Here is a 27,312-nt window from a genome sequence, read left to right as displayed (position 1 = left end):
CAAATTAGTGCTGATTGTTTTGTAAACAGACTTGTAATATCAGGTGCTTGAGCTCCTTTATGAATAAAACACGAGTTATTAACGCAGGTCATCGACTAGCAGTTGTTTGCTACTTCACATTAAAAACAGGATCATTTCTGCAGCACATCAGAATGTTTTACGTCTTCTAGTTATTATAATCCAGCCTGATTTTAATCACGTTCAGAGGACACAAATATTATGCTTGTAGGGAAATTGACAAAATGAGTTATTTTGTGACGGCTGCTGGAAATGTAACTGATTAGCTGCAAGATTAGATGCGAGCTAGTTAGTGTTATACATCACATATTTACACCCAACAGTGAGGCACCGTGGTGTAAAGCTTCAGCATGTTCGACCAGATATTAAAGCTAGTCCCATGAGCAAAATATTTAAACTTCAAATCATAACCCTAACATGATCTGAGGATAAAATTAATAATGAAATATGTTTAGAATCTGGGTAATTGTAGGCGTTGACATATATGATATATCCTTCACAAGGAGGAATAAATAATAATCAGCAGATTAATCAATGAAGAAAATAATTGTTTGTTGCAGCCCGACATGAAATAACTAAAAACACTGAAGGGGAGTGAGATAAAAACTCACAGAAACAGGGTGTATCACAAGGCCGAAGGCGTCTAAGGTGTTTATTGACGGTACCTCTGGAGGAAGCGAGGGTAGGTCTGCCTGTAGGCGAAGCCGGCACGCCGCACTCGGACGTTCTCCAGCAGCCCGAGGTACTCCACCTGGTGGCGGCAGCGCTCCTGCTCGAACAGCAGAGGGGACTTGACGTCGTTGGGCTTGATGCAGCGAACGTAGTAGGGTTCCTACAGACGGGGGAGAGGGCGCGTTAACAACCACATTCAACTGAATTCAACATGCAAGACGAAACGGTTCATCCGCCCTGGCTGCTCACCTTGCAGGCCAAGTTCTCCACTAACGAGATCATGGAGTTCTTGAAGAGCGTCGCGGCCGTTAGAGGCCGTTTGGTGACCTCCGTGATGCTCAGTTTGCCCTCGGGCCACATGGCCTTCAGTACCGGGTTAGAACTGGAAACATGACGGTAGAGTTGTACAGGCAGAGATTACAACACTTAGATGAGTGATGAGTAAAAACAGATAACAATCACAGCACAAGTCAGTGTTGTTGGCCGTTGTGCGTTTGTTCAAATGTAAAAAAGCACGACAATACTATGTTTAGTTATCTAGTAGTGACGCTTCACAATTAAAAACATTTGAAACTTTTGTCTGATTTTCATTGAAAGACACATTTAAATGATTATGGTGTGATTTTTGCAGGGATCTATAAAGATGTGTGAATTATGATGTGTAGACCAGGACGTCTCTGCAGCACGAATATTTAATCTAAAATAGTATTATGACAATATTTCACCTGTAACAAACGCTATCCAAACGTTGTGCATTTGACCTGAGTAACGAGGATCATCAATCGCACATTAGAGCGGTCAGGAATTACCAGACCTCACATTTATATTCAGCGGAGGAAACACGGCAGAGGATAGAAGCAGAGGAGGAGGATAAAAGCCAGCTCAGGGGAGATTAGTTGTACTAGTCCTGTGCTGTTCTTTCTGGAGGGGTGTCATGTAAAGTACTGCAAGGAACACAGTGTGTGGATTGAAGTGGTGTGTAGTACTCTGTGTGTGTGTGTGTGTGTGTGTGTGTTACCTGTTGTACAGCAGCCTCTTGAAATCCTGGAACAGAGTGTCTTTGTTCTTATCAATGAAACCCACCACTGAGTACCTGAGGAGAGGAGACAAGGAGGCGGGTACATGTAAATAAAACTGTCCTAAACCAGAATCACGTTGACCTTCGGCCACTTTATTATGTGCACCTTTCTATTACTGACCCCAGAACACCCAGAATCATCCGAGGCATTGATCCAACAAGGTGCTGGAAACATTCTATAGATTCTGCAGCGTGTTTACGTGATAGCATCACACAGTTGCTGCAGATATAGCGGCTGCACATTCATGCTGCGAGTCTCCCGTTCCACCGCGTCCTAAAAGTGCTTTATTCAGATTGAGATCTAGTGACTGTGAAGTCCTGAAGTCACTGTCATGTTGGTGGAGCCTGAGAGGATGTGTGCTCTGTGATATGACGCGTTATCCAATACTTTAAACCGAGCTCAGTCGCCCAGCAGCCTGAACCGCTGACAAAAGGCAGGGTCAATCCTCTCTTCTCATTTCTCAGTCTGTACATCCTCTGTTCCTTTCCTCGCCTCCTCTCCTCACGTCTTAGTCCTTCTGGTTGTATGGAAGTCTAATAGAAAATGACTCTACTTCTCTCTTGATTTTACTTAGCTTCACCCTCTCGTCTCACTTCTGGTTGCAAAGAATTCAAGATGGCGACGGCCAAAATGCCAAACTATAAATATTATCTCAGCCGTATGTTAATATACACTTTAAGTTAATGTGTGGCGTTAAGTGATGAGCTGCTATACATAGAGCCGTGCTGTGAGGTGGGCGCTGCCTCCTGGTCTAAGTGGTTCAGGGATCAATCAAGCCCGAGTCCTCCCGTGGGTGGCAGACACTTAGCCCTCACAAATGGGCTCAACACGTTTCCCTGAGAGCACTTTTTGGGGGCTTAGCATGTGTGATTTATTCATTTGAATGGCGCCCAAGTACTTCGGGGATTGGGAAGTGGTGCAGTCTGGTTGGGGGGGGCGTCGTCCAACGAAAGGCGTCGTTTGAATGTTCGAGTGTGTGCATGCAAGTGTCCTTAACTGCGTATTCAAACGAGGGTCATTCTGGATGTGATTCAGTTCTGTCTTATTGCACTGCTGCAGACTACAATGTGGACTCTCTGCACACGTCTGTGCACACAGAAGACATTAGCACGCAGGCCGAGTACAATTCCCTTCATGTGGGAACTTGATGGAAATCTTTGATGAAGATTAATCCACATTCATTTTGGGTTATTTGATGTTCTGCCTCCTTTTTTACAGAAAATGTTCAAATCCAACATCAAAGTGTCAAATGGAGCCGTGAGATGACTTGTGTTCATGTAGGCGCCTTCATTTCAACCAATTATAAAATAAAAAGTGTAGACAATATAAATGCTGCAGAGCAGTTGACCAAAGTGTTTTGGGTCTGTATAGACGTTGTAACATTACCGTTTGATAGGTGCACTGAAATGTGTTTGTTCTATTGTACATTAACTGATCCAAGGCATTAACTAAAGTAATGCAATATATTCAAATACAGCGGGTTAAATAGACAAAGGAAACCAGGTAATGAAAACAATATTTGGTCAAAAAACAACCATCAAGTTTAATTTAGGAATCCTAAACGTCTATCTGCTCTTGAAGCAGCCAAACGTGAAAGACTGTTCAGCTCTGACGCATGAATACGTAAACATGTACAAACGTGGGAAAAGGAGCATGAATCACCGACAAAAGCTTCTCCTGAATAAATGAAACTTGAAGACACTCACACCACATCTCCTGCATAGTGTCTGATGCGAAAGTCTCTGTCAAACTCCAAACTCTTGTCCGTCGGCGAGAGCTGCAGAGAGACAGACGGAGAGCAGAGAGAGAGCAACAATGAAGAATCATCTCTGAACAAAGTGTTAAAAGAGCAAAGAGTACAACACCGTATGTTTAAAGGAATACTTCGACCACAAACGGAGCAGTAATGTGTTCAAACTAAACATTATCACTCATGTTGCATCAACTGTCACTTATTCTGGCATCACTGATGATTTAAAGAGTGTTGTGGGAAACACCTCTTGGAATTTGGAGTTTGATTGCTTTTGGGAAATGGTGCCCAGATTAAGTCTTAAGATCAACTATGTGTGAAGTGTGAAGTCTGCAGTTCTATCACTTTAAAAATGTCATAATTGAATTCCAAACATGAGCAGCCCTTTTGTGATTAAACCAAAACGCTAAGAATGACTTTCAAAACTGCAGAAGCAACAGACCGAATGCAGTGATGCGGAAAATCACCCAACACTGTCAGGAGGGATAAAGTCTCACAGAAAAGAGGAGAGGGGGAGGGAGAGGGAGAGAGAGAGGGGGAGGGAGAGGGAGAGAGAGAGAGACAGGAAGGGAAGTGGAAGACGTAGTGAATAAAAATCAAGAATGGGGGCAACAGAGACGGTGAGACAAGGGCCGAGGAAGAGGAAGAGACCAATGTGGCGTGATGGGAAGAGAGAAAAACAAAAACGAGTGTGAAAGTGTGATACTGATGCGTGTATGTAGGCCAGTGAGCAGGAGGGCTGGGAGGGGAGAAGCATGAATGGAAATACAGAAAGGTTCATCACGGACTGGCAACCGCTGTGCAGGGTAAAGTTGTGTGTGTGTGTGTGTGTGTGTGTGTGTGTGTGTGTGTGTGAGTGTGTGTGCGTGACACATGGGAGACACAGGAGTGGAGAGTGGTATCCCACGCTTTCATCATCAACGATCCCAAAAAGAGAGAGAAGTGATCAGCACGTAGCAGAGGGATTAACATGACGATGCGTTGGACCTCTTTTGAAACGTCTTCCCCTCAGGAGTGGAGGCGGTTACAGCATCATAATAACGACCATGGCTTTTAGAATGAGACGTTCCACAGGAACATTGGGTTGAATGTGTGGGTGTCCACATACTTTTGTCCATGTAAATGTCCTCAGAGTTGAGTCAAAAATGAACGACGGCGTGGACGGACGGGAGGAAAGTAAGAGTGAAAAATACAGCTCGCGAATAAAACCTTTACAGCCACATCGCCTTCCACCTGCAGGCTATTTCTGTCAGCCGAGCCAACACAGTACGTTCCATCACTTTGTGTCTTTGTGAAAGTAAAATCACTGAACTATTTACCTCCTCTGCCACTTCACAAAGCTACTGACGCATAGAAGTGCCTCCAGCAACAGCCTCTGAAGTTCTTCTTTATTGCCAACAGTAAAGTGCTCAGCAAACAGAGGGAAACGTTATTAAAAAGGATTATTTAAAGTACCCAGTTAGCAACACTTTAAATCATTTTAATACGGTCTCAATACGCAAGATCTTAACTTCAAGCCTGTACGGAGTTTGAACCGTCTCAAGATTAGGAGACAATCTATTTTGGAAATCAAGAACACACATTTTCAGGAGATAAATACTTCTAACAGAGGAAACAAATAACCGAATGCACACAAACAAACAAACAAACACAGAGGACAGAGAGAGAAACAGATGCACTATCAGACCGACAGCCTGCATCTGCTGGAAGCCACACGGCCCCTCATCCATCTCCATCAGTTACACTGACACACACACACACACACACACACACACACACACACACACACACACACACACACACACACACACACACACACACACACACACACACACACACACACACACACACACACACACACACACACACACACACACACACACACACACACACACTTTTCTTGGCAGCTTTATTATTAGCACCTCCTCTGTGTTTGGGACTCAGCCGAGTGTTAAGACCGAGGGTGTGATGGAGACGGGTGTGTGTGTGTGTGTGTGTGTGTGTGTGTGTGTGTGAGAGAGAGAGGAAGGAGGGCACACGAATAGACACAGAACAAGGTCAGAATGAATGAGGAAAGGAGGAATATTAGGATGTGCCAAGAGTGGAAGAGACACACTTACAATTCAGAATAAATATAATGGACAGTGAGGGTAAACTCGTTCTGATATTTATGAAGCATCGACAGCTTTTATTCCTCAGAGATATTATAACCTACAGCACGGACACAATTATTCCAGGACATACTGGATGTCATTTTTAAACAATTAGTCGATTAATCATGAAGTGTTTAACAAGCAGACGAGACAAAACTTTACTGCTCACAGTTTGTTAAATGGGAGTTTTTGTTGATTCGTTCGGTTTTAAAAATGTCTTTGTTTTGGACTCTGGACACTGAAATAGATACGATAGATATTAGATGTATTGGACATTGTTTTAGACGGATGGACGGATGCATGTTCTTGCATTACTTTTAGATGCAGTCAACACGAACAGATGAAATCTGAGCAGGCAGGAAATTCAACTGGCTCTGCCTTTAAGAACAACTGTAGAAGAAGAACACGTAACCTGCAGCTGTTGTGGAGATGCTAGTGTTGCTCATTCAGGCCGTTAAACAGAGCGACTCTGCAGAGCAGCTTCAGGCGTACGACTCCATGAATGATAAGCAGGGACGGTGCTGAAAAACTGCTGAATCAGCACGCGTTCCCATGACCATCAATCCCTACAAAATAAGATACCACTAGCATGATTAGTTTTTCAGATTAATGGTAAAAATATTAGATTACAGTGAAAAACAGTTGGGGTTGAAATGTTCTAAAAGCCCTAAAAGGTGATTGTGACATCTTAACATTTAAGAAACAGCTGGAACCCTCATCTTTCTTTAGAAATGTCTCTTCTGTCAATCCACTAATCCATGAATCAACTAATACTTTAAACTCTACTACACATACTAACGAGGCAATCTTTTCTAAAGCAAAAGAATCATTCAGTCTTCTCCAGCCTCCTGAGCCTGCTCATCCCCTCCTCTCTCATTCAAAGTGGATGGACTGTAGAGTAGAAACCACTGATAGCCAGATAGTCAAACCAGCAGATTAATTAAGGAGACAGAAAGAAGGGGTTCCCAAAACTGGACTGAGGCAAACCAGAAAGAGAGGCGAGGGGACACGTGGAGAGAAAAGGAATTAGCTTGAACAGGAGATGCAGAGAAGCAACACGAGCGACGGGATGTTCGTTTTATTAAATGTAATAAAGACAAAGGCGGGACGGAGGAGGCAGGGAGGAGACGGGAACATTTAAATTAGAGGAAACTGCAGGAATAAAAAAAGGAGGTAAACTGTGAACAGTGTGAACAGAGGGAGGAAGTGAGGTGAGAAGGCGAGAGACAGAAACTAACAAGAACATGGTGGAACCGACCGTCAGGGAAACACTGTGACAGGAAGTGATGAGAAGAGGCTTCAGTTCACCTTAAACTCTCACTATTGTGACGCTTCTTTGAGATTTTGTTTGTAGATAAAACACGCAGATCACCACGACCGCTTTAGTGAAAAGTATCAACTATGTATTAAGATATCCACTTATCAAATGAGAATATGTTTTTCAACATTTGTACGTAACTGAAGTCTAAAATAGCCACGACTCACAGATGTTTGATCACCTTTTGTTGGCCGAGGAGCAGAAACACGACCTGCCGGATTAATGCTCACAACCCGCGTTACTTAAATGTATCGGACACGTTGAACAGCCGTGGCCTTCTGTCCTTCACTAGTCACTGCACACACTGGACCTTCTGAATGTAGACAGAGAGGAGTCACCACTCTGCTGTCGGTCCCTGTTGATCTACAAAAACACAGAGGAGTCACGGAGGGATGAGTCCTCAACACCGGCTGCAGCGAACAGACGTCGTTATGAAATAGTTTGTTGTGTTTGGTCAAAATGCTGATGGGTCTTATTGTTCTGAACTCCAACTATCCACTTCTCGCCTACAATCCCGTTTGCCACCTGTGCCACTCCTGCTCTCTAACCCCGGGACCAAACAGCCATCTCCAGCAGGAGGGCCAGGCCTCCCGACGAGCAGCGTCTGACTGTCTCCGGACCGGTCAGGGCCTCACAGCGGGTCCCATGGAGCTAATCCAGGCAGCAGATGAGGAGATGGCTCGCTCCCAAAGCACAGAGTGGCAGCTGTCAGGGTATTAAAACATTGAGCAGCGTCCTCACTGTAGACCACAGTGTCGTAAACGTCTCTGGTAGCAGCAGCGACCTGTCAATCACAGTAAGCCCCGCCCTAAAGCATCCCCTGCTTTATGGTCTGTTTGACTCTAAATGGACCATAATGTACTAAATGAACATCATGCTGTATTGAAGAAGACTTGAAACTAGAGATTGAGACCATAAACTCATGTTTACAATGTTTACTGAGGTAATAAATCAAGAGAGAAGTAGAGTCATTTTCTCATAGACTTCTACACAACCAGAGGAGTCGCCCCCTGGTGGACACTAGAGAGAATGCAGCTTTAAGACACTTCCTTCTGCATCGGCTTCACTCGGCAGAACCGGAGGTAGCCGTCTGCTCTAGACTCACATCTATATGATCATACACCAGGTTACACTCATCAGACTGCCTCGGTACTGAACATCCACTTCTCTCTGTGTCCTTGCTGCTGCCGCTGACCTTGTGCCTCCCTGCAGCTAATGAACAGAGTATCTCTGAGATTAGCGTCACCAACACATGGCCCCTTGAAAGCTTCACCACTTAGCGCAGACCCCCTACATGCATTAAATACATGCGGCAGCAGGCCGACGACACACACACACACGCACACACACACACTTAGTATGCTGCACCTGAACACGCCGAGTGCTGTGAGACGCTTGTGAAAGGTAAATCTAAAAAAAGGTGATGAAGGAAGTGAAGGCAGCATGGAGAGGAACTGAGGGATTGTGAAGGAGAAAGAACTGAGGAGAGAGGAGGGAGAAACAGGAAATGAAGCTTCCAGGATGGCTGATCCAAAGAAAATGACTACTGTGTCAGCATATGATTATAAAATAAAATAAAAAAAGAACATCTGAGAGGATCAAAGCAGCGTACAGTGAGATGAAGACAGTGTTGGGACGAGGGAGGGCAGGAAAAAAAAACATGAGCAAAGAGGAGACTGCAGGAGCAGAGATGAAAGATTTTACAGCGAGGGCACATGTTGATGCGTCAGCTAAGTTTTGATTAAAGGAAAAAAGGCTGACGTGGTAGTTTATAATAAACAAATCCCATAAATTGAGTTATTCCTTCTTTTAAAACGTTCTGACCTCCCTATCACCCTCTCCGTCACGTTTTCTCTGACCACTAGAGGTCAGCAGAAACAACACTGACATACTGTGTGCTTCTGATGAAAACTGTCAAAACTTGCTGGTCGTGAAACAAAAAACTAAAAACAAAGAGATAAAAGACGCTCTGTGGAGAAGATGGGGAACAAATCAGCACAAATGTCATCATAACGCTCACAAAAGTGTGATTTAACGCAGTGGACTCAATTCGTCCAGTAACCTAGAGCGCTGTTATTTTGAGATTTGTTGCAGTTTTGGATATTTTTTTAATAATTAATGATTATTTAATAGAATATATTTTTTATTATGAACATACACAATAGAATTTAAATTTTTATATGAAAGAAAATGTTAATCAGAAGGTAAAAAAAAATCTGCAATCGTTTTTTTGTTTTTAATAATTTGAAATGCTAATTTAGTTTTTCTTCTATCAGTTTAATGCTAACCAAGCTAGCCGCTGCATTAGCTGTCTGAGGCTAATGTGTTGAGATGTTAATTTACTGTTGGGCTAACTGCTACCCTTTACTATTGTAGACTTGTAACTAATTTGCTTATACTTCAGCGCTCCGGCTTTGTTGTTGCTTTACCAATTCATTTTTTACTAATTCAACACTTTTGACTCTTGTTTATTGATTTGTTATCAATATTTCATTTATCCAACACTGCCAGTAAGACTGTATGAACACTGTATGAATCAGTTTGCTGGCAGTAGACGAGAGTAAAACATTTATGAAACTAGTTCGCTTTCAGTGTGATGAAAGTGAAGAGACTCACAAACAACCTGATGATAGAAAAACCTCACGTAATATTTCAGCGGTTCTCCTTCGGTTAGACATCTCAGTAAACAAGCCCGTGGCTCCCGCGCATCAAAACTGTCTGATTAATTCATAACAAGGCGGAGAAGCCTGAGGCCAGTAAAACAGAATTCCTCATCACCAGACTGCAAAGCAACATGACATATTGAGAAGCTGAAGCCACAACAGAGGGCATCTGTTAGCGATGGAAGCTTTCTACTTTTCCTCTTTTGATCCTTCAGAGGACGGTTCAAACGTGTGTGTGTGTGTGTGTGTGTGTGTGTGTGTGTGTGTGCTCTGAGCCATCGCTCATTCACCCTCTGAACCCCAAAACCTGCGGGCGGGATTGTAGAAGAACAAATATATATATATATATACACAGTATATATATAGTTTTCTTTAATCAATCACCAAAACTTCTCCGTTTATCCGAGCCAGAAGCTGTAACAACTGTTCATATCATCAGATGTTCATCTTTCCGACGCTCTTTGAACACATCCTGCTCAACCAACGCTTCTGTCAGAAACTGTAACCAAAACGAAGCTTAAATTTGTGATATTTCAACAAAATCATTTAAAATCTCGCCCTGAATAAACCTGTTGCTTTAACTCGATTCTGTAAAAAACACTAAATTCTGAGCTCCTCGGGGCAGCTAGGAAGCCATGATTGATTTGCTTGAGACAAACAGTCACGTGACAAAACATCTGTAAAACTGAGCAGAGGAGAGGCTGTACGTAGAGGTGGTAAAAATATAAATAGTTCAATGTACATAGCATGTAACACTTTTGGGCACTTGGAAAAATGTTGGATGTATGAATTCCACTGTTTTCCAATTTTTGTAAAATAAATTATCAAAGAAATTCAACTTGCGTTTCTCTTTTTTATGATTCATGGCATCATAACTGTGTTATACTGCACACAATACATTGTGGAGTTCTCTCTGCTTCTAGCCACGATTGTGCTGTTTCCATAGAGGTGCAGGACTTAAATACTGCAGTAAAACACGAGGCCACAGGGAGTAAAATATGACCGGAGCAAAAACAACAGCCCAAAAAGTGCTCGTGGTTCAGACGTGAGGTAACGAATGAGGAGGGTTAACAGCCGGGACAAGGTGAGCCGAGTCAAGACAAGAGTCCAAACCGCAGCACAGATTGTGTTACAGGAACATCTCCGAGAATAGATCTCTGACTCAGTCTCTTCCGATGCATGAAATTCAATACGTACACTGTGTTTGTTTCTGTGGCGGCGGTGAGAGACGGGCGTTGGCAGCACTCAAGACTCAAGACTCTTTGACCACGAAGACGGCAGCTTGGCACAAAAAACAATCTCAACTCAAGGTCCAGTTTATAGGACTTGTTTCTGAGGCTTTCAACTACCGTACACCTCACATCCTCCCTCAGAATGTCAATCAGCTTTATTGGCCAAGTATTCGTGCACGGAGAAGGAATATGACTGCGTTTCTTTTGCACTTACACAGAAATACAAATAATAGGTCGGGACGAGGACAACAAAGCTGGAGAAATAAAAGGGAAAGAACAGACAGGACTGTTGTGTGCACAGGTAGCTGTATATGTAAATATTATGCAAATATATATCAAAAGCACCAATGAAAATAAAATGCCAGGCCAAGTGTTCTGTAAGTTGTAAACAATACAAATAGCGCAAAGAAAGAAGCACTGAATGGATGTACATGGACCGGATGATTATGTAGAATAAACGTCTTTATGCTGTAAACACAGCGTGTAGGATTCATATCGACCCTGCAGAAAAGAATGTGCATTAAAAACGGTGCAACATGGAGCCTTTAGAATCGTGTTTCTGGCCACCTGATGAATGCAACTCTCCTTTTAGCTGTTTTTTTTTTGTCTCCACCAACTTCTGAGAAAACTATCCGTCTTTCTATCTGCTGAAATGCTCCGCTGTGTTCACCAGCTAGTTGCCGTTATGCCATTTGGTGCTGGGCGGGTAGAGCACAGTGGGATTATTGGAGCTTTTGCTCTTTTTTTGATATTTGGCTGAAAGTAATTCCCACATCTCAAAAAGACTGCAAATATGATTGTGACCACTAAGTGGTGCCGACGACAAAATGTCTAATGAGACGTGACGGTCCGTCTGAAACACGTTTTCATGTCCATATGGGAATCTCATAATGAATCACTCTGATATCAATCAATGGCTGCGGTCCAAAAGTCCCAAAATGACCTCCTAACGTCTATTGCTAACCACTTCTCCTTCACCTCTATGGAAAACATCAAGGGATCAAGGAAAGAAGTCTCTTTTAAACTCGCGTTTTAAGGCTCAATATTGTGTCTTTGCAGTTTATTGGAACGTGTGGTTTCCCTGATTTATACTGAGTGTGCGTTCTGCGTGGCCACCTCTCACACACGGCAGGCATACGTAATGTAACGTGATGTAATGCAAATCTTTTGTCAGGCAGTCTTTGATTCATTTGATTCACTTGAACTAAAGTCACAAGCCAAGAACAATTCTATACTGCAGTTGAATATTGGGGCTGAATATCTCCACGTTTGGTTATGAATATTATATATATATATATATGATATATTATATGAATATTAGTTGACTTTATTAAAAGGTTAATGGGGATACCATGTAAATTCAATTAGCCAGGAGGAAGAGTTGATGTGTGATTCTCCAATTACTTTAGAAGAAGTTAAAAGATGCCATAAATCATCCCAAAAATTAATAAAATTCACTTTGAAATGATGAAATCACCTCTGATTTTTATATAAGATTGTTTATGAGTTACTAGCACCTGAGATATCGCGTTCACGAGAACGGGATGGAGGTGAGGTCTCTTTCTCTCTCCCTCATAAATTAGTTTAACCTCCCCCCTGCCTCCTCCCTCCACCACCACCACCCTGTCACAAACACAGCAGAGCACCAGCTCCCTACACTCCCATTGGCTGGCAGTGACATCACTTGTGCAAAGTGTTGAGTCAGACTCCTGATCTCTCCCTCCCTCCCTCTCTCCCTCCCTCTCTCCCTCTCTCAGCTGCTGCCCCCTTGTGTCTGAGCAGAGACTTGCAGTCATTTCAAAATAACACAAAACAAAAGCTGTGTTTTTACTTATCAGCTGTTCCGAACACACTCTTTCACATGTTCAACATCTGCAGAGGAGCTGAAACACACTGACCCCAGATCAGAGTGACTTTCACCTTCTCCAAGTCATCTGATCCCAAACGTGGCGTGTTGAGTCGGACTGTAAGCCTTCCTGATTATTAAAGCTAACAGGATCATGTTCAGACACTGATGGTTACTTACTGCAGGGTGTAATCTGCCCTCTGCTGCTCTCAGGTTACTACAGCTCCACCACCACAATCTCATGTCCAGCTCGATGTTGATATGAAGCTTTATGGCTCATTTTATTGTTTCGCTTGTTTCATTGTGTTTGCAACTCATGGACAGGAAAGTGCGATAAAATCAGCAGCACATTTGGATCTTTGACCTCAGCCGAAGAGGCAGAAACTGTCCTCTCTGTTAGTTGATGTCTAACTAACACCGAGTCTGTTTCCTACCTTGCGGCTGGTGTAGTGGACGTGTTTGGACAGCTTCACATTGAGTCCTTGGAGGAAAACCTCATCGGTGACTTTGCCCACATTCATGCAGGCTTCGTCCAGCACGGAGAAGATGCCCTTATGCTGCTGCTCCACCAAATCCACGATGATCTGGTTGTTGAAGTAATCGATCTGACGACAGAGGAGAGAAAGACGCCGAGTCGAGATGATGAAATACAAGAGGAGATTGAAAAGAGTAGAATAAGCAACAGAGTAACACATATAAATAATAGTGTAATGAATATAATGTGTATAAGAAGTCATACTGACACCAGAGCAAAATAGAATAACAATTAAAAAAAGAAAAATGTAGTTAAGTAATCATTACTCTTTGTGAATCTAGAAAGTCAAAGTATTACATTTGTTCTGTGCACTATTTGGACAGATTGAGAGACGTCCAGCATCCTTTAGAACAATCAAAGGAGACATTAGAAGTGAGAACAGATACCCTGGAACATGAAACAGACCCAGGACGTCCTCCTTACATGTTTCCAGGGGATTCCTTCTCGCTGATACTCCTCCTGCTCCTGCTTCAGCACCAGCTGGATGAAGAGCTGCTGCAGCTTTTCATTACAGTAGTTGATGCAGAACTGCTCAAAGCTGCAGAAACAGAGACTGAATGTTATCGATGCAGCTGTGTTTTACTCATTCTGTACAGGGAGAGGTAATCATCGCTGTGTGCTACAACCAATAAGATCTGTTGATGTTCTTATCTTCTAAGATTCACAACTTTCATAAATCGATTTTTAAAACAGTTTTCTTTCTTCTAGCAACGTTTTTTTAAATTTGTTTTGATAAATTGAGATAAATTGAGAAATAATAAAAAACTTTTCAATAAAAACAGTTTTTTGTGCAAGTTTAGCATAAATGAATGTGACATTGTGTCTTTGTGTGTTTACATTATTGCAATCAGTTGATTGACTTTTTCAAATATAAAAAGTCTTCCCAACTGAAGGACATTTGACCTGCGGACAGGAGGCACCGGGGATTGAACCGCCAACCTTGTGTCTAATGGACGACCCTCTCTTTCTCCTGAGACGCAGTTTTTACTGCATAATCCAGAATCAAAATCGAACGCAGTCGTGAGATACCGAAAGATTTACACCCCAAATAGACACAAAAGCTACATGTTTTATATAAAGATGCAGATGTTTTGATGCTTTTACAATTGGAGGAATATTCTGTCTCCTCCTTCTCCAGGTCGCACCTTAAAGGACATCCTGGATCTCAACAGGTCTTATCTGGTTAAATACAAAATCCACACCTGTTGTTCTGGAAGATCTCAAAACCATAGATGTCCAGCACCCCGATGACGGTGTTCTTCCCGTGGACTCTGGCGTCGTAGTTTTTCACCTCGATGATGTCATTGATTCGTCCCACAATCCAGCAGAACAGCCGCTCGTACATGGCCTGCAGACGACAAACAGTGAGTGTGCGTTAAAGTGTGGCAGACGGATCGCCGGCCTTGCTCAAGGGCCCAGAGCAGTCCGGAGCAGAGATGGGCCTCAGACTTTAGGTCACAGCCCACAGAGCAGCTTCCTCCGCAGTCTCCTCTGTCTGGAGTCACAACACTGTGACTCATGCTTGTGTGAATCAGTGTGAATCGCAGTAAAAAACCACGACCGAGCACGAAGTGAAAGGTCACAACCCTCCAGGCAACAGCAGGCCAATGTTCTTGTTTCTTTCTTTTTTTGGTGCAGCCCACTACACAGACAGAGAACCAGCAACATGTCATCTAACATCCTCCCGACAATAACCTTAGCGAGAGCGTCCCGTCCGTAGCCGGCCTCTTGCGCCGTGTGCTGCTTCTCGATGACGTCCCGGCCCGTGGCCACGGTGCGGTACAGCAGCGCCTTCTCCATGTTCTCCTCTTTGACGGACAGCAGCTCCCGGATCACCGACACCAGCTTTGTGCTCTCTATCAACGTCACATCGCCGTCCACCCCGAAGGTCAGGTTACCCTGGAAGAGAAGCAGAGAGGGCGGATTATGAAATATGATAAAATGAGATAGGACTTTATTAATCAAGAAGGAAGTTTTTGTGCCAGTTTCATGAAAGATTACAACAGAAGAATAAAGAAAAACAATAGAATACAAATACTAACAATTAAGTGTAAATAAATAATACTGACACCATTGCATAATAGAACACAACAGCAATAAGACGAAGGTAAATAAATAATGTAAATTCAAAAATCAACTAAAATAGAAAATGTAAAATTTCTTATCTACGGTTCCTTAGATAAGTTATCGCCATAAACTGCACATCTTTTAAATCAGACTTCCACACAGAGGAACAGATTAGTGTTTGGCGTGATGACCTTTAGAAAAGTCAAAATGTTATGTACTAATGAAATAAATCCACGTTTACAGACTAAAATGTGTAAATACGGTAAACATTCTTTAACTTTAGACAGAACCGTGCAAGCTCAAGAAAGACAACAAGCACTGAAAATAGGAAGGATTATGATACCAATAACAGGGCCAGTAAATCAGTAACATACCAATTAGTTATTTTAGATCTCTTTTATATAGTTAACAGCAGTTGAGCTGCAAAAATGAGATTTCTTTCCCCACAGGCAAACGAAAACAAACAAAAATAAAGAAATGAATCTGAAAACCGTCATCGAACAGAACCAACTCGACTAAAATAACAGATTTAAAACGTCTCTATTTTCCCTATAATGAATAACAAATGACATAATTCTTCGACACATAACGTCCTCAGTTATAGACCTGTAAAATAAACCGTCACTGACTGAGATTAATTGTGAGCTTCTTCTGCGTTGGACTCATTCTCCAGCAGCGAAAAGAAACAAAAAAGCAAACAATCATTTTCAAATCCGTACGCTCGCCGTCTTGGCAAGGACACTGCTCCACTCTGCCAAGATGGCGCTCATTTGTCTAAAACCTATACACAGTATCTCCCATATTGGGACACAGCTGGTGTGAGGGAGGAGCAGGGATTTGGGTGTTATCGGGTATTACCAGATGTAGGATGGTGGCCAGGATCTTGTAAACAGTCTGAATCTCGTCCCCAGTGAAGCCGATCACTTTCATGGCGTCGGCTACGGCTTTGAAATCAGCGCCATCGTTGATGGAAGACTGGAGAGAGAAAGGAGGAACCGTGTCATCATCAGTGCAATGTTTCGTTAGCTTTCAAAGCAAGATCTTTCAACAGTTTGTCTTTGAGGAAAAATTTAGATTTATGTGTATTTAAATTTGGAAAAACTACATTTTACACGAGTGTTTTGAGCCGGGGTCACAGCCGTTTCTCTTCTCTTACAGCTGATCCAGCCGGGATATCAGATTCCCACAGTTAATTCAATTACAAGCTGGTGCTGAACTGCGATGGTTTCTCTGAGTCCCACAGCGCACAAACCGCCGCCTCAGCTGTTTGGTCGCATTGTGTTCCATGACATCAGTTTGTTGCCGTCAAGTGGTTTATTTGCTCCTGCTCATTAAGCTCATGCAAAGACGGCGGCGCACAGCAGAGGTCGAAATGAAAAACACGATCTGAAAACGATCTCCTCGTGAGACACTTTACACTCGTGATTCGTGTGGTTCGCTTCAGAGACGCGTAAACTGGCGGCGAGGAAACGCACATCTGTAAGTCGTGTGCTTGATTGTATTTATCCCTCTGCAAACACACGAGAAGTTGCTCTCCCAGATGTTTATTTGGGGGTTTTCTTCCTCGGCTACTCCTATTTGTTCGTCTGTGAGTTGAATTGTAAGAAGCACCTTGATTTGGCCTCCGACTTTGATGTAGTTGTAAGCAGTCGGGTCCTTCTGGATGTGAAGAGAGCGTAACAGGGAGTCTGGAGCTCCTCTGAGCAGCTGGAATCAAAAACATCACACGTTACCGACAACACCAGCACATTTCTTGTGATTTCTGTTAAATTACTCTCACATAATGTACACAGCCTTGTTCATGTTTGAATTGAATGTGTCTTTACTTCCTGTACAAACGGTGACCTCACTTTCAGCTCACTACACTCCTGCATGCAGGAACAAAAGGCCTCTTGATGACTCAGAAATTCTGCATGGATTCGTATTTCCTGCTGCCGAGTTCAGTCTTTCACATGCTCGAACTAAAATAAATGACTGCAAGCGCACACACACTGTGCACACACACACTTACCTGGTAGTATGAATGAAAGCTCCGCTCTCCTTCCTGTTGGAAAATAACTCTGGACTGTTGGAGGAAAAGCAAAGACAGCGTAACATAAGAGTCGTCTTAAAGCAACAACAAAAAAAGTTGTTCAAAAACATTGGAAAATAGAGTCCAGGTTGAAAAATGCAGAAGTTCCCTTTAAGATACAAACTCTGATGTACATTTTAAACAAACTACAGCAGGTAACATGGTATCTGCACGTGCAATACAGACGTTATTGTTCTGAATCACCGACTTCTCCATCACCAGGTACGACTACCCTTCGCTTCCTCTGAGGCTGGCTGACGCTCCGTTACCTTCTCCAGCAGGTAGTTGCTGATGTGGCCTCCGATAGGATCCCCCTTGAAGTCAAAGTTGATGTCCATGTACTTGCCGAAGCGACTGGAGTTGTCGTTGCGGTTGGTCTTGGCGTTCCCGAAGGCCTCCAGGACACAGTTGGATTTAAGCAGCATGTTTTTCACCCTGAGGGAAGACGGGACCACATTACAGGTGAAGAGGTTAGCCAGGTTTAAAGAGTGGCCGTGGAATCAAATGTAATGCTGTTTAATGATTATTTAGTGGGTCTACATCTTGTACACAGTAGATTCTACACGTTCAGATGTACCTGCAGCAGTTTGTATTTAAAGTTGACCGAAAAACCTTTTCCCTGCACGAGTCTCATCTTCATCTCTGAGCTACATTTTGTTTACTTCAAAGCAAAGCTTTTCTTGTGCTTTGCTCTTAATATCTATCGATGTCATCACACCTGAATCGGACCATTCAGTAATATTTCTCCTGTGGTTTGGGGGGGGGACAGTCCCCACCCACTCAGGCCTCAGTGATGTGCTCTACAGCCTGAGCTGGGACTGTATCTCACTCTGATCTCACAGACTTTGACTACCGGCAGGATTAATCCCTGAAATATGACAACGACTTACTTCTGACTACAACAGCTGCGATAAGATAATAAAGCTGACCTAGAAAATAATCAAGAATGAGCCATGCAGGGCTTGTGGCTACGTTTCTTGTGTGTGGAAACTTTTCACCTCACATCAGAATATGCCGTGTATCTGGGCTCATTTAGATAAACAAAACACATCTCTGTTGACTGGGTTTTTGTGATCACATTTCTAGTTTGTGCATTAGGAGAAACGATGCATTAGCAAACAGGAATCCACAGATCCTCCTTCTCTGATAATATTCTGCAGTTTAGTCACCGAACCAGAGTTGGAGCAGCAGCTCACCTTTCGACCTCGGCCCTCTGATTGGGATTGGTGATAGCAGCGATGTATTGCATTATGTACTTGCTGGCCTCTGTCTTTCCTGCTCCACTTTCCCCTGCAATAAAAACACACGTTGCAAAGAGTTTTTAAATTTCCGACAGGCCTTGAACTAATCATGTGTGACAAACGCTTCCTTTGATCTTAAAACGATGATATCTCATCAAAATCACTTAAAAAAAAACAAAAAAACATTTGCAGTAACCAGATCCTGTAAAAACATTACATTGTGAGCTCCTCCATGTAACAGGGAAGCCATGATTGAAGTGCAGACGGCTGCTCACAGAGCAGAGGAAGTGGTAAGTAGAGGTTGGAAAATTGTAAATAGTTCAATATTTACTAAATTTGGAGCCCTCATTTTTCAATATTTGTAACACATGTGGACATTTTGAAAAAATGTCGGAGGGAAAGATTCATCTTTTTGCAATTTTTGTAAAATCAATAATCAAACAATTAAACTTGCGTATTTATCTTTTTCATGATTTAAGGTATTATATCCGTGTTACTCTGCACAGAAGACATATGTGACTTCTCTCTACTTTTAACCACGATTGTTCTGTTTCCATTGCGGTGCAGCATTTAAATAACACCCTGAAACTGTTTGGGGTGCAGAGGGATAAGACCCTAACCAAAGACTCATTTGGGGTCTTTTAAAGGGGGATCAGTTCCCCCTCTGACCACTAGGTGGTGCTTCGTCCTCTGCATGGTTTCTCCAGCTGCCACACAGCTTGTGACCACATACAATATGAGTTTTAGGAGAAAATAAGGTGGATTTCTTTCATCAACTTGGCAGATGTTGAATCAATTAAGAAGTCTCTCCTCCTGAACATCTTTCAGGAGAGGAAACACCCGAGCTTAACAGGAAATATAGGACTATTACAGCAGGATATAATACAGCATATTATAATATAAGGAAATGGCACAAAAAGTGGTCAGAAAAAATAGGATTCCAAACTATTCTTCTTTTGAACTGTACGAGGGAGTAAAACATGTCTGTGCTCTTTGTGCGGCCCATGCGGGGGGCTTTCCCGCGTTACCTGAGATGACGATACACGTGTCTTTGTTCCTCCTCTTCATGGCTTTGTAGGCAGCGTCAGCGATGGCGAACAGGTGGGGCGGCCTCTCGTACAGCTCGCGGCCCTTGTACTGCTCCACGACGTCGCGGCCGTAGATGTTCATGGCGCGGTAAGGATTGACGGACACGACCACCTCTCCGATGTACGTGTAGATCCTCCCCTTCTCGAACCTGAGGACACAACGTGGACATTTAGGAATACAGTCAAATATCAGATTTACTTTTATCATTCGTTACCACACTGACTGCAGAAATACCATCATGTTTAAGGCGTGTAACTGTTGTAGTTTCTGTGTTCAAGCAGGTAAAAAAAGGTATTATTTATAAGCATTTCTATAGAACAAACAACCCTGTTCAGGTTCGGTTCAATGTCTTGAATATTTATACTTTTATACAATCGTGTACATACGATCACCCAAACCCAGTGACGGTTCTATCTGGAGAAATTGACCAAATTTCTAATAAATAGTTTCAGCAGACCTCTTGTATTTATTAACACTCTTTATTGAATTTCACTTGATAACAAGCCAAACATCATAAATGACTTTATCAGATATCCACATTGCTGAAATGCAAACAAGCCGATACAAAGAACTCAAGTTTCCAACAATGATTCTCTCCCCGTCCGCATGCTGTTGTGTTCATGATATTTAGGACAATAGTGAGCTTCCTACTGTGTGTGAACAGTTTGTGTTTGTCTCTTCCCTGTTTCAACATAAAGTCAGCTCCATAAAGAAATGGTTTTCCCAGTTTGGTGTAGAAGAAGCTCGACTGGTCTGCTCAGAGCTCTGATCCAACACCGTCTGAACTGGACTGAGCCAGACCTGATCCCCCTGAACGGGAACTAATCCCTGCAGCAGGTTTAAACATCTGGTGGAGAGAATGAAACCAGAGTGGAGGATGTCGGAGGTGCAGATTAATAATGCTCATTGTTTGGGAATGAGATCATCAATCACACCTGCATGTGTGCAGGTTGGTTTATGTGTAAAATGATTATGTAAAGTAGGGCTGTGGGCAATATATCAATATTATATGGTCTTAGATTCTGGATATGGTAATATCTCATAAATGTTGTCTCTTCCTGGTTGTAAAGGCTGCATTGAAGAGGAGGTGTGGTCTGGTCTCTAAGATGGATCGCGATGCGGAGGTGAACGATTCTGCATCGACGGAACATAATCGTGAGTTTGGTTTCAGTTCAGCGTGAGTCTGTCGTGCTTGTTGAGATGCCATTTAAACGCATGCAGAGGAGTTTAGGTACGTTTATGTACGGAGGTTTGAATCTCTCTCTCTCTCTCTCTCTCTCTCTCTCTCTCTCTGACTTCCTTCCTCTCCAAAGAGGACCAGGATCCCAGCGTCTCTCACAGAAGAATGGCCTCTTTCTTCACAGCTGCCAAACCTTCGGCTGTCGCCTCGCAAACAAGGCCAGCAGCGCATTACTTCTAAACGGTCCTAACGGGCCCACGAGAAGCATTTGTGATCGTGGGTTTGAAGCCACTGCCAGATGAAATAAATCAAGCTCGTATTTGTTTAAAGACTTGCCAGATATTGAGATGTCATATCTTTAAATAAATATGCTGACTTGCTGGTAGAACTACAAATAAAGCACAGAAGAAGAGTGATGGTGTTACATTGAGGTTGAGGCTGTTAACGGACGACCGTGACACTCTTCTTGTTTATCAGTGTTTGCTAAACCTTGACTTTATACTCCATCTTATCTCCTCTAAACCTTTAAGTGATACTTGTTAAAACATCGGAGTACATATTAAATAAAATGCAGAAATATTGCTGACATTTTAACACATGAATGATGAATGACAAACAAAACAGGGAACAAGAGATTAGAGAAATGTAGAAGAAAGTAGAGCTTTCATAGTTATAGAAAGATAAAGATTTAATTGAAATTGAGTACATTCAGAAGTGAAATAGGGAGAGCATAGGCAGCCTGACAACACAACGCTGTTGTGATAAGCCAAGGCTTCAGCACCTTGGGTTTGTCACTACTTACAAAATCAAAGTAATCAAACAACAGTGAGGCCCAACAAAGCAAGACAAACTAAGGTAAGAGTTTAACCCTTGTTCTACGGTGTACTCGTAGCTAGAATCAACAACGCGTTACACACACCACTTATCACAGCAGCACAGGCTCTGATTGGCTCATCTTGTGTGCCAGTGTTCATACTGTATGTCAGCTGTGGACACAAACTGGCACTGCTGTCTGACGATGACATGAGACGTTCATGTGTGCTGGACACGGTGGGACCAGAGCATGAAGATGGATCACAAGAGGCTTCAGTGTTCATGTGCTATTACGCATCTGTGTTTTAGAAATTTGAACTTTTCTTTCATACTATTTCAGGCAGTTGGTTTACAGACAGAGAAATCCGATGTTCACTGTGAGCGATTACACCACTCCAGCGAGTCGCAAGTTCAAGGAAAATATGGAAACAAATCTAAAAAATGTAACCTCTGTAGCATGCAGCCAAAGATTCTCCAAAAAAAAGGAAAAGTATGCATAATTTGAGAGCTAAAACTTGCAAACAGTTACAGGTTTGCAAGTGCAAACATTGTCCAAGAATGTACTATAAAAAAAGTATGAATTATTTTTGAGGCTACATGTTAAAAAAAGAAAACCCACTTTAAAGTAGAGAAAAAAGATTAAAAAAAACTACCATCTGTCAGTGTCACATGTGCATACTGAGCAGGTCCAGTGGGATTCCTATGACCAGCTAAGCTAACATGCTAGCTCTTCCTCCACTAGCTCTGCAGAAAAAGACCCATTGTGCCCCCCCCCTCCCCTCATATCAGTCAGGAGGCTGCTGTGTGCCTGCTCCATTGTTCAGATGTCAATCGGAGGTCTTTGTCTGACACACACACACACACACACACACACACACACACACACACACACACACACACACACACACACACACACACACACACACACACACACACACACACACACACACACACACACACACACACACACACACACACACACGTGTAGAGAAGCTTCTGCGGGATCGTGAACAATGGTTGACATGATGGGAGGGTTTTATCTCAAGTCCCAGCTGGGTATGCATCGGAGAAGGAGACAGGGTCTGCTATGCAGGTATTTTACATAAACACAAAGACGGTGTTATAGGGAACCAACATGTGCACCAACATGAACAAAACATGGGTCATAAACTCCTGATATTTGTTACAATGGAATTCAAATATTCCACGAAGACATTTTGCATAATAATGATTGTTGTCGCCCGTCTCTCCCTTCCTGTTATAAACTCTCTGACAAAGTAGATATACCAATATAAAGCAAAAGGTTTGTGTTTACATTTTGCTTTTATGTTTATGAGCTCACCGAGGAAACTTCTTGACTTTTAGTCAACGTTAATTGACTCTTAACTAAGCCCCGCCTCCCGCTGTCAGAGCTATGTTACCATGGAGCCCACACTGTCACTAAATGCACTCACTGAAGAAATATCCATTTCAAAGAGAAGTAGGCAGAAGTTTGACTTTCCCAACTCAACCACAGAGATATCAGTTATTGGGAGATTAATATTGCTGGAATCTCCATTTGTATGACATGGCGTTTCAGATAAAATAATTACCTCATTCAAGCTTACGTCAAGAGAATATTTGTATGAATATGACCATTGGGAGTGTCAGTCTGTCATTGTGGGTTTTAATTTTCCCACACTGGACAAACAAACCGCCATCAACCCGTCCGACACCACGTCGATCCTCTGTGACGCTGCAGAGAGTGAATCAGAGAAAAGCCCCCCCCCCCCTCTGGGTTTATAAATAGCACGATTCATGTTTGTGTCTATCGGCCTTCCATGAGGAGAAGAGAGGAGAAAAAAATCAATCAGTCGAAGCGTGTCGACTGAGATACTGATCCATCTGTTCCACTCTCATTTAGGAGGATTTAAATGGACACAGGACAGAGATTAGAGAACCTCACGGGTCATGGCAGTCTCACAAAAATACTATGGATAGTTATATGGAATCACATCTAAATTTGGTAACTCTGTCATCCGTCTGTTTATGAATTTTCAGACTGAATTGGGCCGTTTGAAGATGCAACAGAGCGACTCCCTCTGCATCATCCCTCAGCCCAGCTGTGAGGGGAAATGAGTGTGAACTAGTCTGACCTGCAGCCGTGTGATCTCTTCCCAAAAAGGACCCCTCCCAAGAGCTGCCAGGAAATGAGGGGGAGACAGACAGACAGACAGACACAGATAGAGGAGCCAGAGTGACGAGAGAAAGGGAGGAACATTTGTTTCTTTCTTTATTTCCATTTCTGTATCTCTTTATATATATATATTTATATATATTGTTTCTTTCCATTTCTTTATTTAAATATATACTGTTTTTTTATTTATTTTCTCCATCTAATTAATAATCTTTTTGTGTACATATGTAGGAATGTGTATGTGTATACTGTACATATAAGTATGTATGTGTATATATATTTAGATATATACTTACTATAGTTATTGTTGCTATTATTTGTATCATATGCCTTGTTCTTGGAGGTCTTATGTAATGGACTGTCTTACGTAAGAACAAAGGGGGAAATGTGGCCAATGTTTTTCACTCTACCAAGGAACTCTGTCTGCTTTAAAAATACCAGAGGAACCCTAATGCCAAACAAACACACACACTGATGCATGCATGTACACACACCCTTCAGATGTGAATTACAGAGCACAGCCAAGCACAACCGCTGTCTCCAACCTTGTTTGGGTGGGTCTTTTTTATGGTTAACTTTGGGAGGAACGCGAGCGATTTATGACATTTTCTCACCAACAATGTGCCCCAACCGAAAAAAATAAACGTCTGGGAAGAATCAAGAGGTAAATGTGACTAAAATAACGATGTGAGAACGCCACCCTCAACATCTCTAACACCTCAGACACACTGCTGTAACTATGACATTGTATTTAATTGTCTGCCTCTTAATACACACAAATGTGTCACTTAAGTTAAAAGGGCAGATGTGCTGATCCCAAAAATGAAAAGTGCTGCATCCATGCTGCGTCGTAAAAACGTTATCAGCCTGTGAGCTTCTGCTCGTGAAGCTCAATTCAAAGCAGCATTTCATTGCTGCAGAGAGAGTTCATGCAGACTTAAATACACTTTGTCTGAAGCCATAAAAGTTGTAAGAATCTGATTTCTATATCTGTTCATTACGGAGCAATCTGTGGCCCACAGCGAGGCAGCACGCGTCGTCATTGTGATGCGTGCGAGACCTTCGGGGTCATTGCCGGCATTATGAAGGGTCGGGAGATAATCTGTGTCTGTTCCACTTTTATCTCTGAGTTCATTTCCCATCACTGCTCCTGGTTGGTCTCACAGCAGCTTGCTGTAGGGCTTATCCTCCTCACTGCTGCTGGGTAAAGGACTTCTTGTCTTTCAAACACTGACAGGAGCTTATTGGAGAAAATATACATATTATTGTTTTTATCAGAACAATTGACATTTTCGTATTCTTATCTTAACTTTCTCAGATAAGTTCTTTAGTTCTCTTCTTCACATAACTGTGTAAATGACCAGCGCTAACATGATGAATTGCGTCCTGCACCGTTCGTCTTATATTGAAGTCCGACTATCGGAAATCCATAAAAGTGAAACGAACATCATGCTGTATTGAAGAAGACTTGAAACTAGAGATTGAGACCATAAACTCATGTTTACAATGTTTACTGAGGTAATAAATCAAGAGAGAAGTAGAGTCATTTTCTCATAGACTTCTATACAACCAGAGGAGTCGCCCCCTGGTGGACACTAGAGAGAATGCAGCTTTAACACACTTCCTCATGGCTTCACTCGGCAGAACTGAAGGTTGCGTTAGGGAATAAGAATACACTTTGAATTACATTATAATTTGAATTGCAGAGTCAAACGGGATGATTTAAACATGATTGTGTTGTGTAATTTATAAAAGGGTTTTCAAACTCAAAATTGCTTCAAAGTACTAAAATATTCGTATATAAGTGCAAATCTGAGTCAAAGTGAAAACACTTTAGTTTGTGATGTCCTGCATAGAAGTGGCAGCTCTTGAGACGAAAAAGATGATTTTGCTTAAATTGCCCCTCAGCAAATTATTTTTGTATTTGGCTCGCTTTAATTAGTGAACTTCGAAATCGACAAAATAGAAACACACCAAAAGCATCAAAGTCACTCTGATTCTGAGCAGCCAAACTGACTACAGGTGGTGAAAGACGCACGCAGCTCAGGGAGGAAATCAAGACGAGGTCTTGCTGATTATCGGGTAAACTCTGCTTGACGCCCATTCATCAGCTCTCTGTGACAGCTACATGCTCCTCAGTGGCTGATGAAGATCTGCTCTGCTGTAGGAACCAACGTTGAGGTTTAACGTCGTCTCACTGTAGTTTCCATGTTGGGGTCCCAGCAGACGTGAGTCAAGTGTTGCTCTGCTCCACCTCTCTTATGTAGTGACCAGCGGGACAGCGGCCTCCTTCACGGTCCGCGGCCGTCAGACATCTGGGCTCTGCATTAGGGGGGATTTTCCTCTGCTTTGTAAAGCCTGCTTAGTGCTAAACAGCAGCTCCCGGACTGTCTGCAGGAGACGCAGCCCGTCAACACATAACACATCCACCCTCCCTCAGGCCCACATCATTATCCGGCCAAAATCAGAAAAAGGTAGTTTCCCTGCTATCCAACACAGCTGGAGACACATTAAGACATCTGGACGCGCTCACACTGAAGGTTTTTATAAATCCTGACTCAAGAGTTTCACTGCAGACATGTTTCCCAATCTAAAAATAGATAGAAGGTGATGGGATGCATTGTCTTCATGTCAGGCTTGATTACACCTTCTATTATCAAACACCTTATGTCTCTGGTTTGAAGACAAAACTCTGTCCCACTTTCCTCTAATGATGCCATGTCTGACTGAGAGTAAATTATATAATGTTATCTAATTAGAGGGGGGGGGGGAGAAAAGAGAGAGAGAGAGAGAGAAGACAATATGTCTGCTTCACGGTAAAGATGGCTTAAGAATGCACTGAGATAGTTTTGCTTGTTGCGGTGCTGAACGTGTTTGTATCATATCGTGCACATCCTCATGTGTTGGCTTATTGTTGTGATGACAGATTCTCTCTCTCTCTCTCTCTCTCTCTCTCCCCCTCTCTCTCTCCCTCTCCCTCGCTCTCTATTACCCAACACGACATCTTTGAATTGTTGTAGGCGGCTCCACTATTACCACTGTATCTTATGCAACTAAAGACTTTGTTTATCTTGTGGATGGAGGAGGAGGAGGAGGAGGAGGAGACGCTGCTGCTGCCGGGAGCTGAGCTCTCCTCCTCCCTCCGGAGCTCCGGCTGCAGGTTCAAGGCTGCAGTGAAGGCGGATCTGGGTCTGTCCACGGTGGACCGGTCTCTGCAGGAGGATCTGGGTCTGTCCACGGTGGACCGGTCTCTGCTGGAGTCTGAGCTGAAGGAGGTTCTGGTGAACCTGCATGATTTCATCTGGTTTCACCAGAATCCGACCCGGTGGCTCCGATGACGAGCATCAAGAATAACTCTATAGAAACAGACCATCTTCTCTCTGATGGTCTGTTTAAATCTCTGTAGCTT

At 42.8% G+C, this 27,312-nt stretch overlaps 1 protein-coding gene across 1 annotated transcript in view; it reads right to left on the bottom strand.

The window, feature by feature from the left end:
- myo1d (myosin 1D) overlaps positions 1-27,312 on the bottom strand; it is a 79,525-nt gene that overhangs the window by 42,792 nt on the left and 9,421 nt on the right. Inside the window, exons 2-15 of the mRNA XM_076094135.1 lie at positions 19,674-19,882; positions 18,601-18,694; positions 17,674-17,839; positions 17,345-17,398; positions 16,945-17,040; positions 16,192-16,308; positions 14,962-15,165; positions 14,469-14,614; positions 13,690-13,804; positions 13,166-13,336; positions 3,476-3,546; positions 1,709-1,783; positions 940-1,072; positions 684-850 (exon numbers count right to left, since the gene is read on the bottom strand). Coding sequence (XP_075950250.1) covers positions 684-850; positions 940-1,072; positions 1,709-1,783; positions 3,476-3,546; positions 13,166-13,336; positions 13,690-13,804; positions 14,469-14,614; positions 14,962-15,165; positions 16,192-16,308; positions 16,945-17,040; positions 17,345-17,398; positions 17,674-17,839; positions 18,601-18,694; positions 19,674-19,882 — 1,818 coding nt within the window. The remainder of the gene's footprint in view (positions 1-683; positions 851-939; positions 1,073-1,708; positions 1,784-3,475; positions 3,547-13,165; positions 13,337-13,689; positions 13,805-14,468; positions 14,615-14,961; positions 15,166-16,191; positions 16,309-16,944; positions 17,041-17,344; positions 17,399-17,673; positions 17,840-18,600; positions 18,695-19,673; positions 19,883-27,312) is intronic.

Source organism: Anarhichas minor, unplaced genomic scaffold (assembly GCF_050575085.1).
Source record: "Anarhichas minor isolate MPS153535 unplaced genomic scaffold, ASM5057508v1 ptg000017l, whole genome shotgun sequence".
Taxonomy (NCBI): Eukaryota; Metazoa; Chordata; class Actinopteri; order Perciformes; family Anarhichadidae; genus Anarhichas; species Anarhichas minor.
This window is presented reverse-complemented; position numbering and strand designations above follow the sequence as displayed.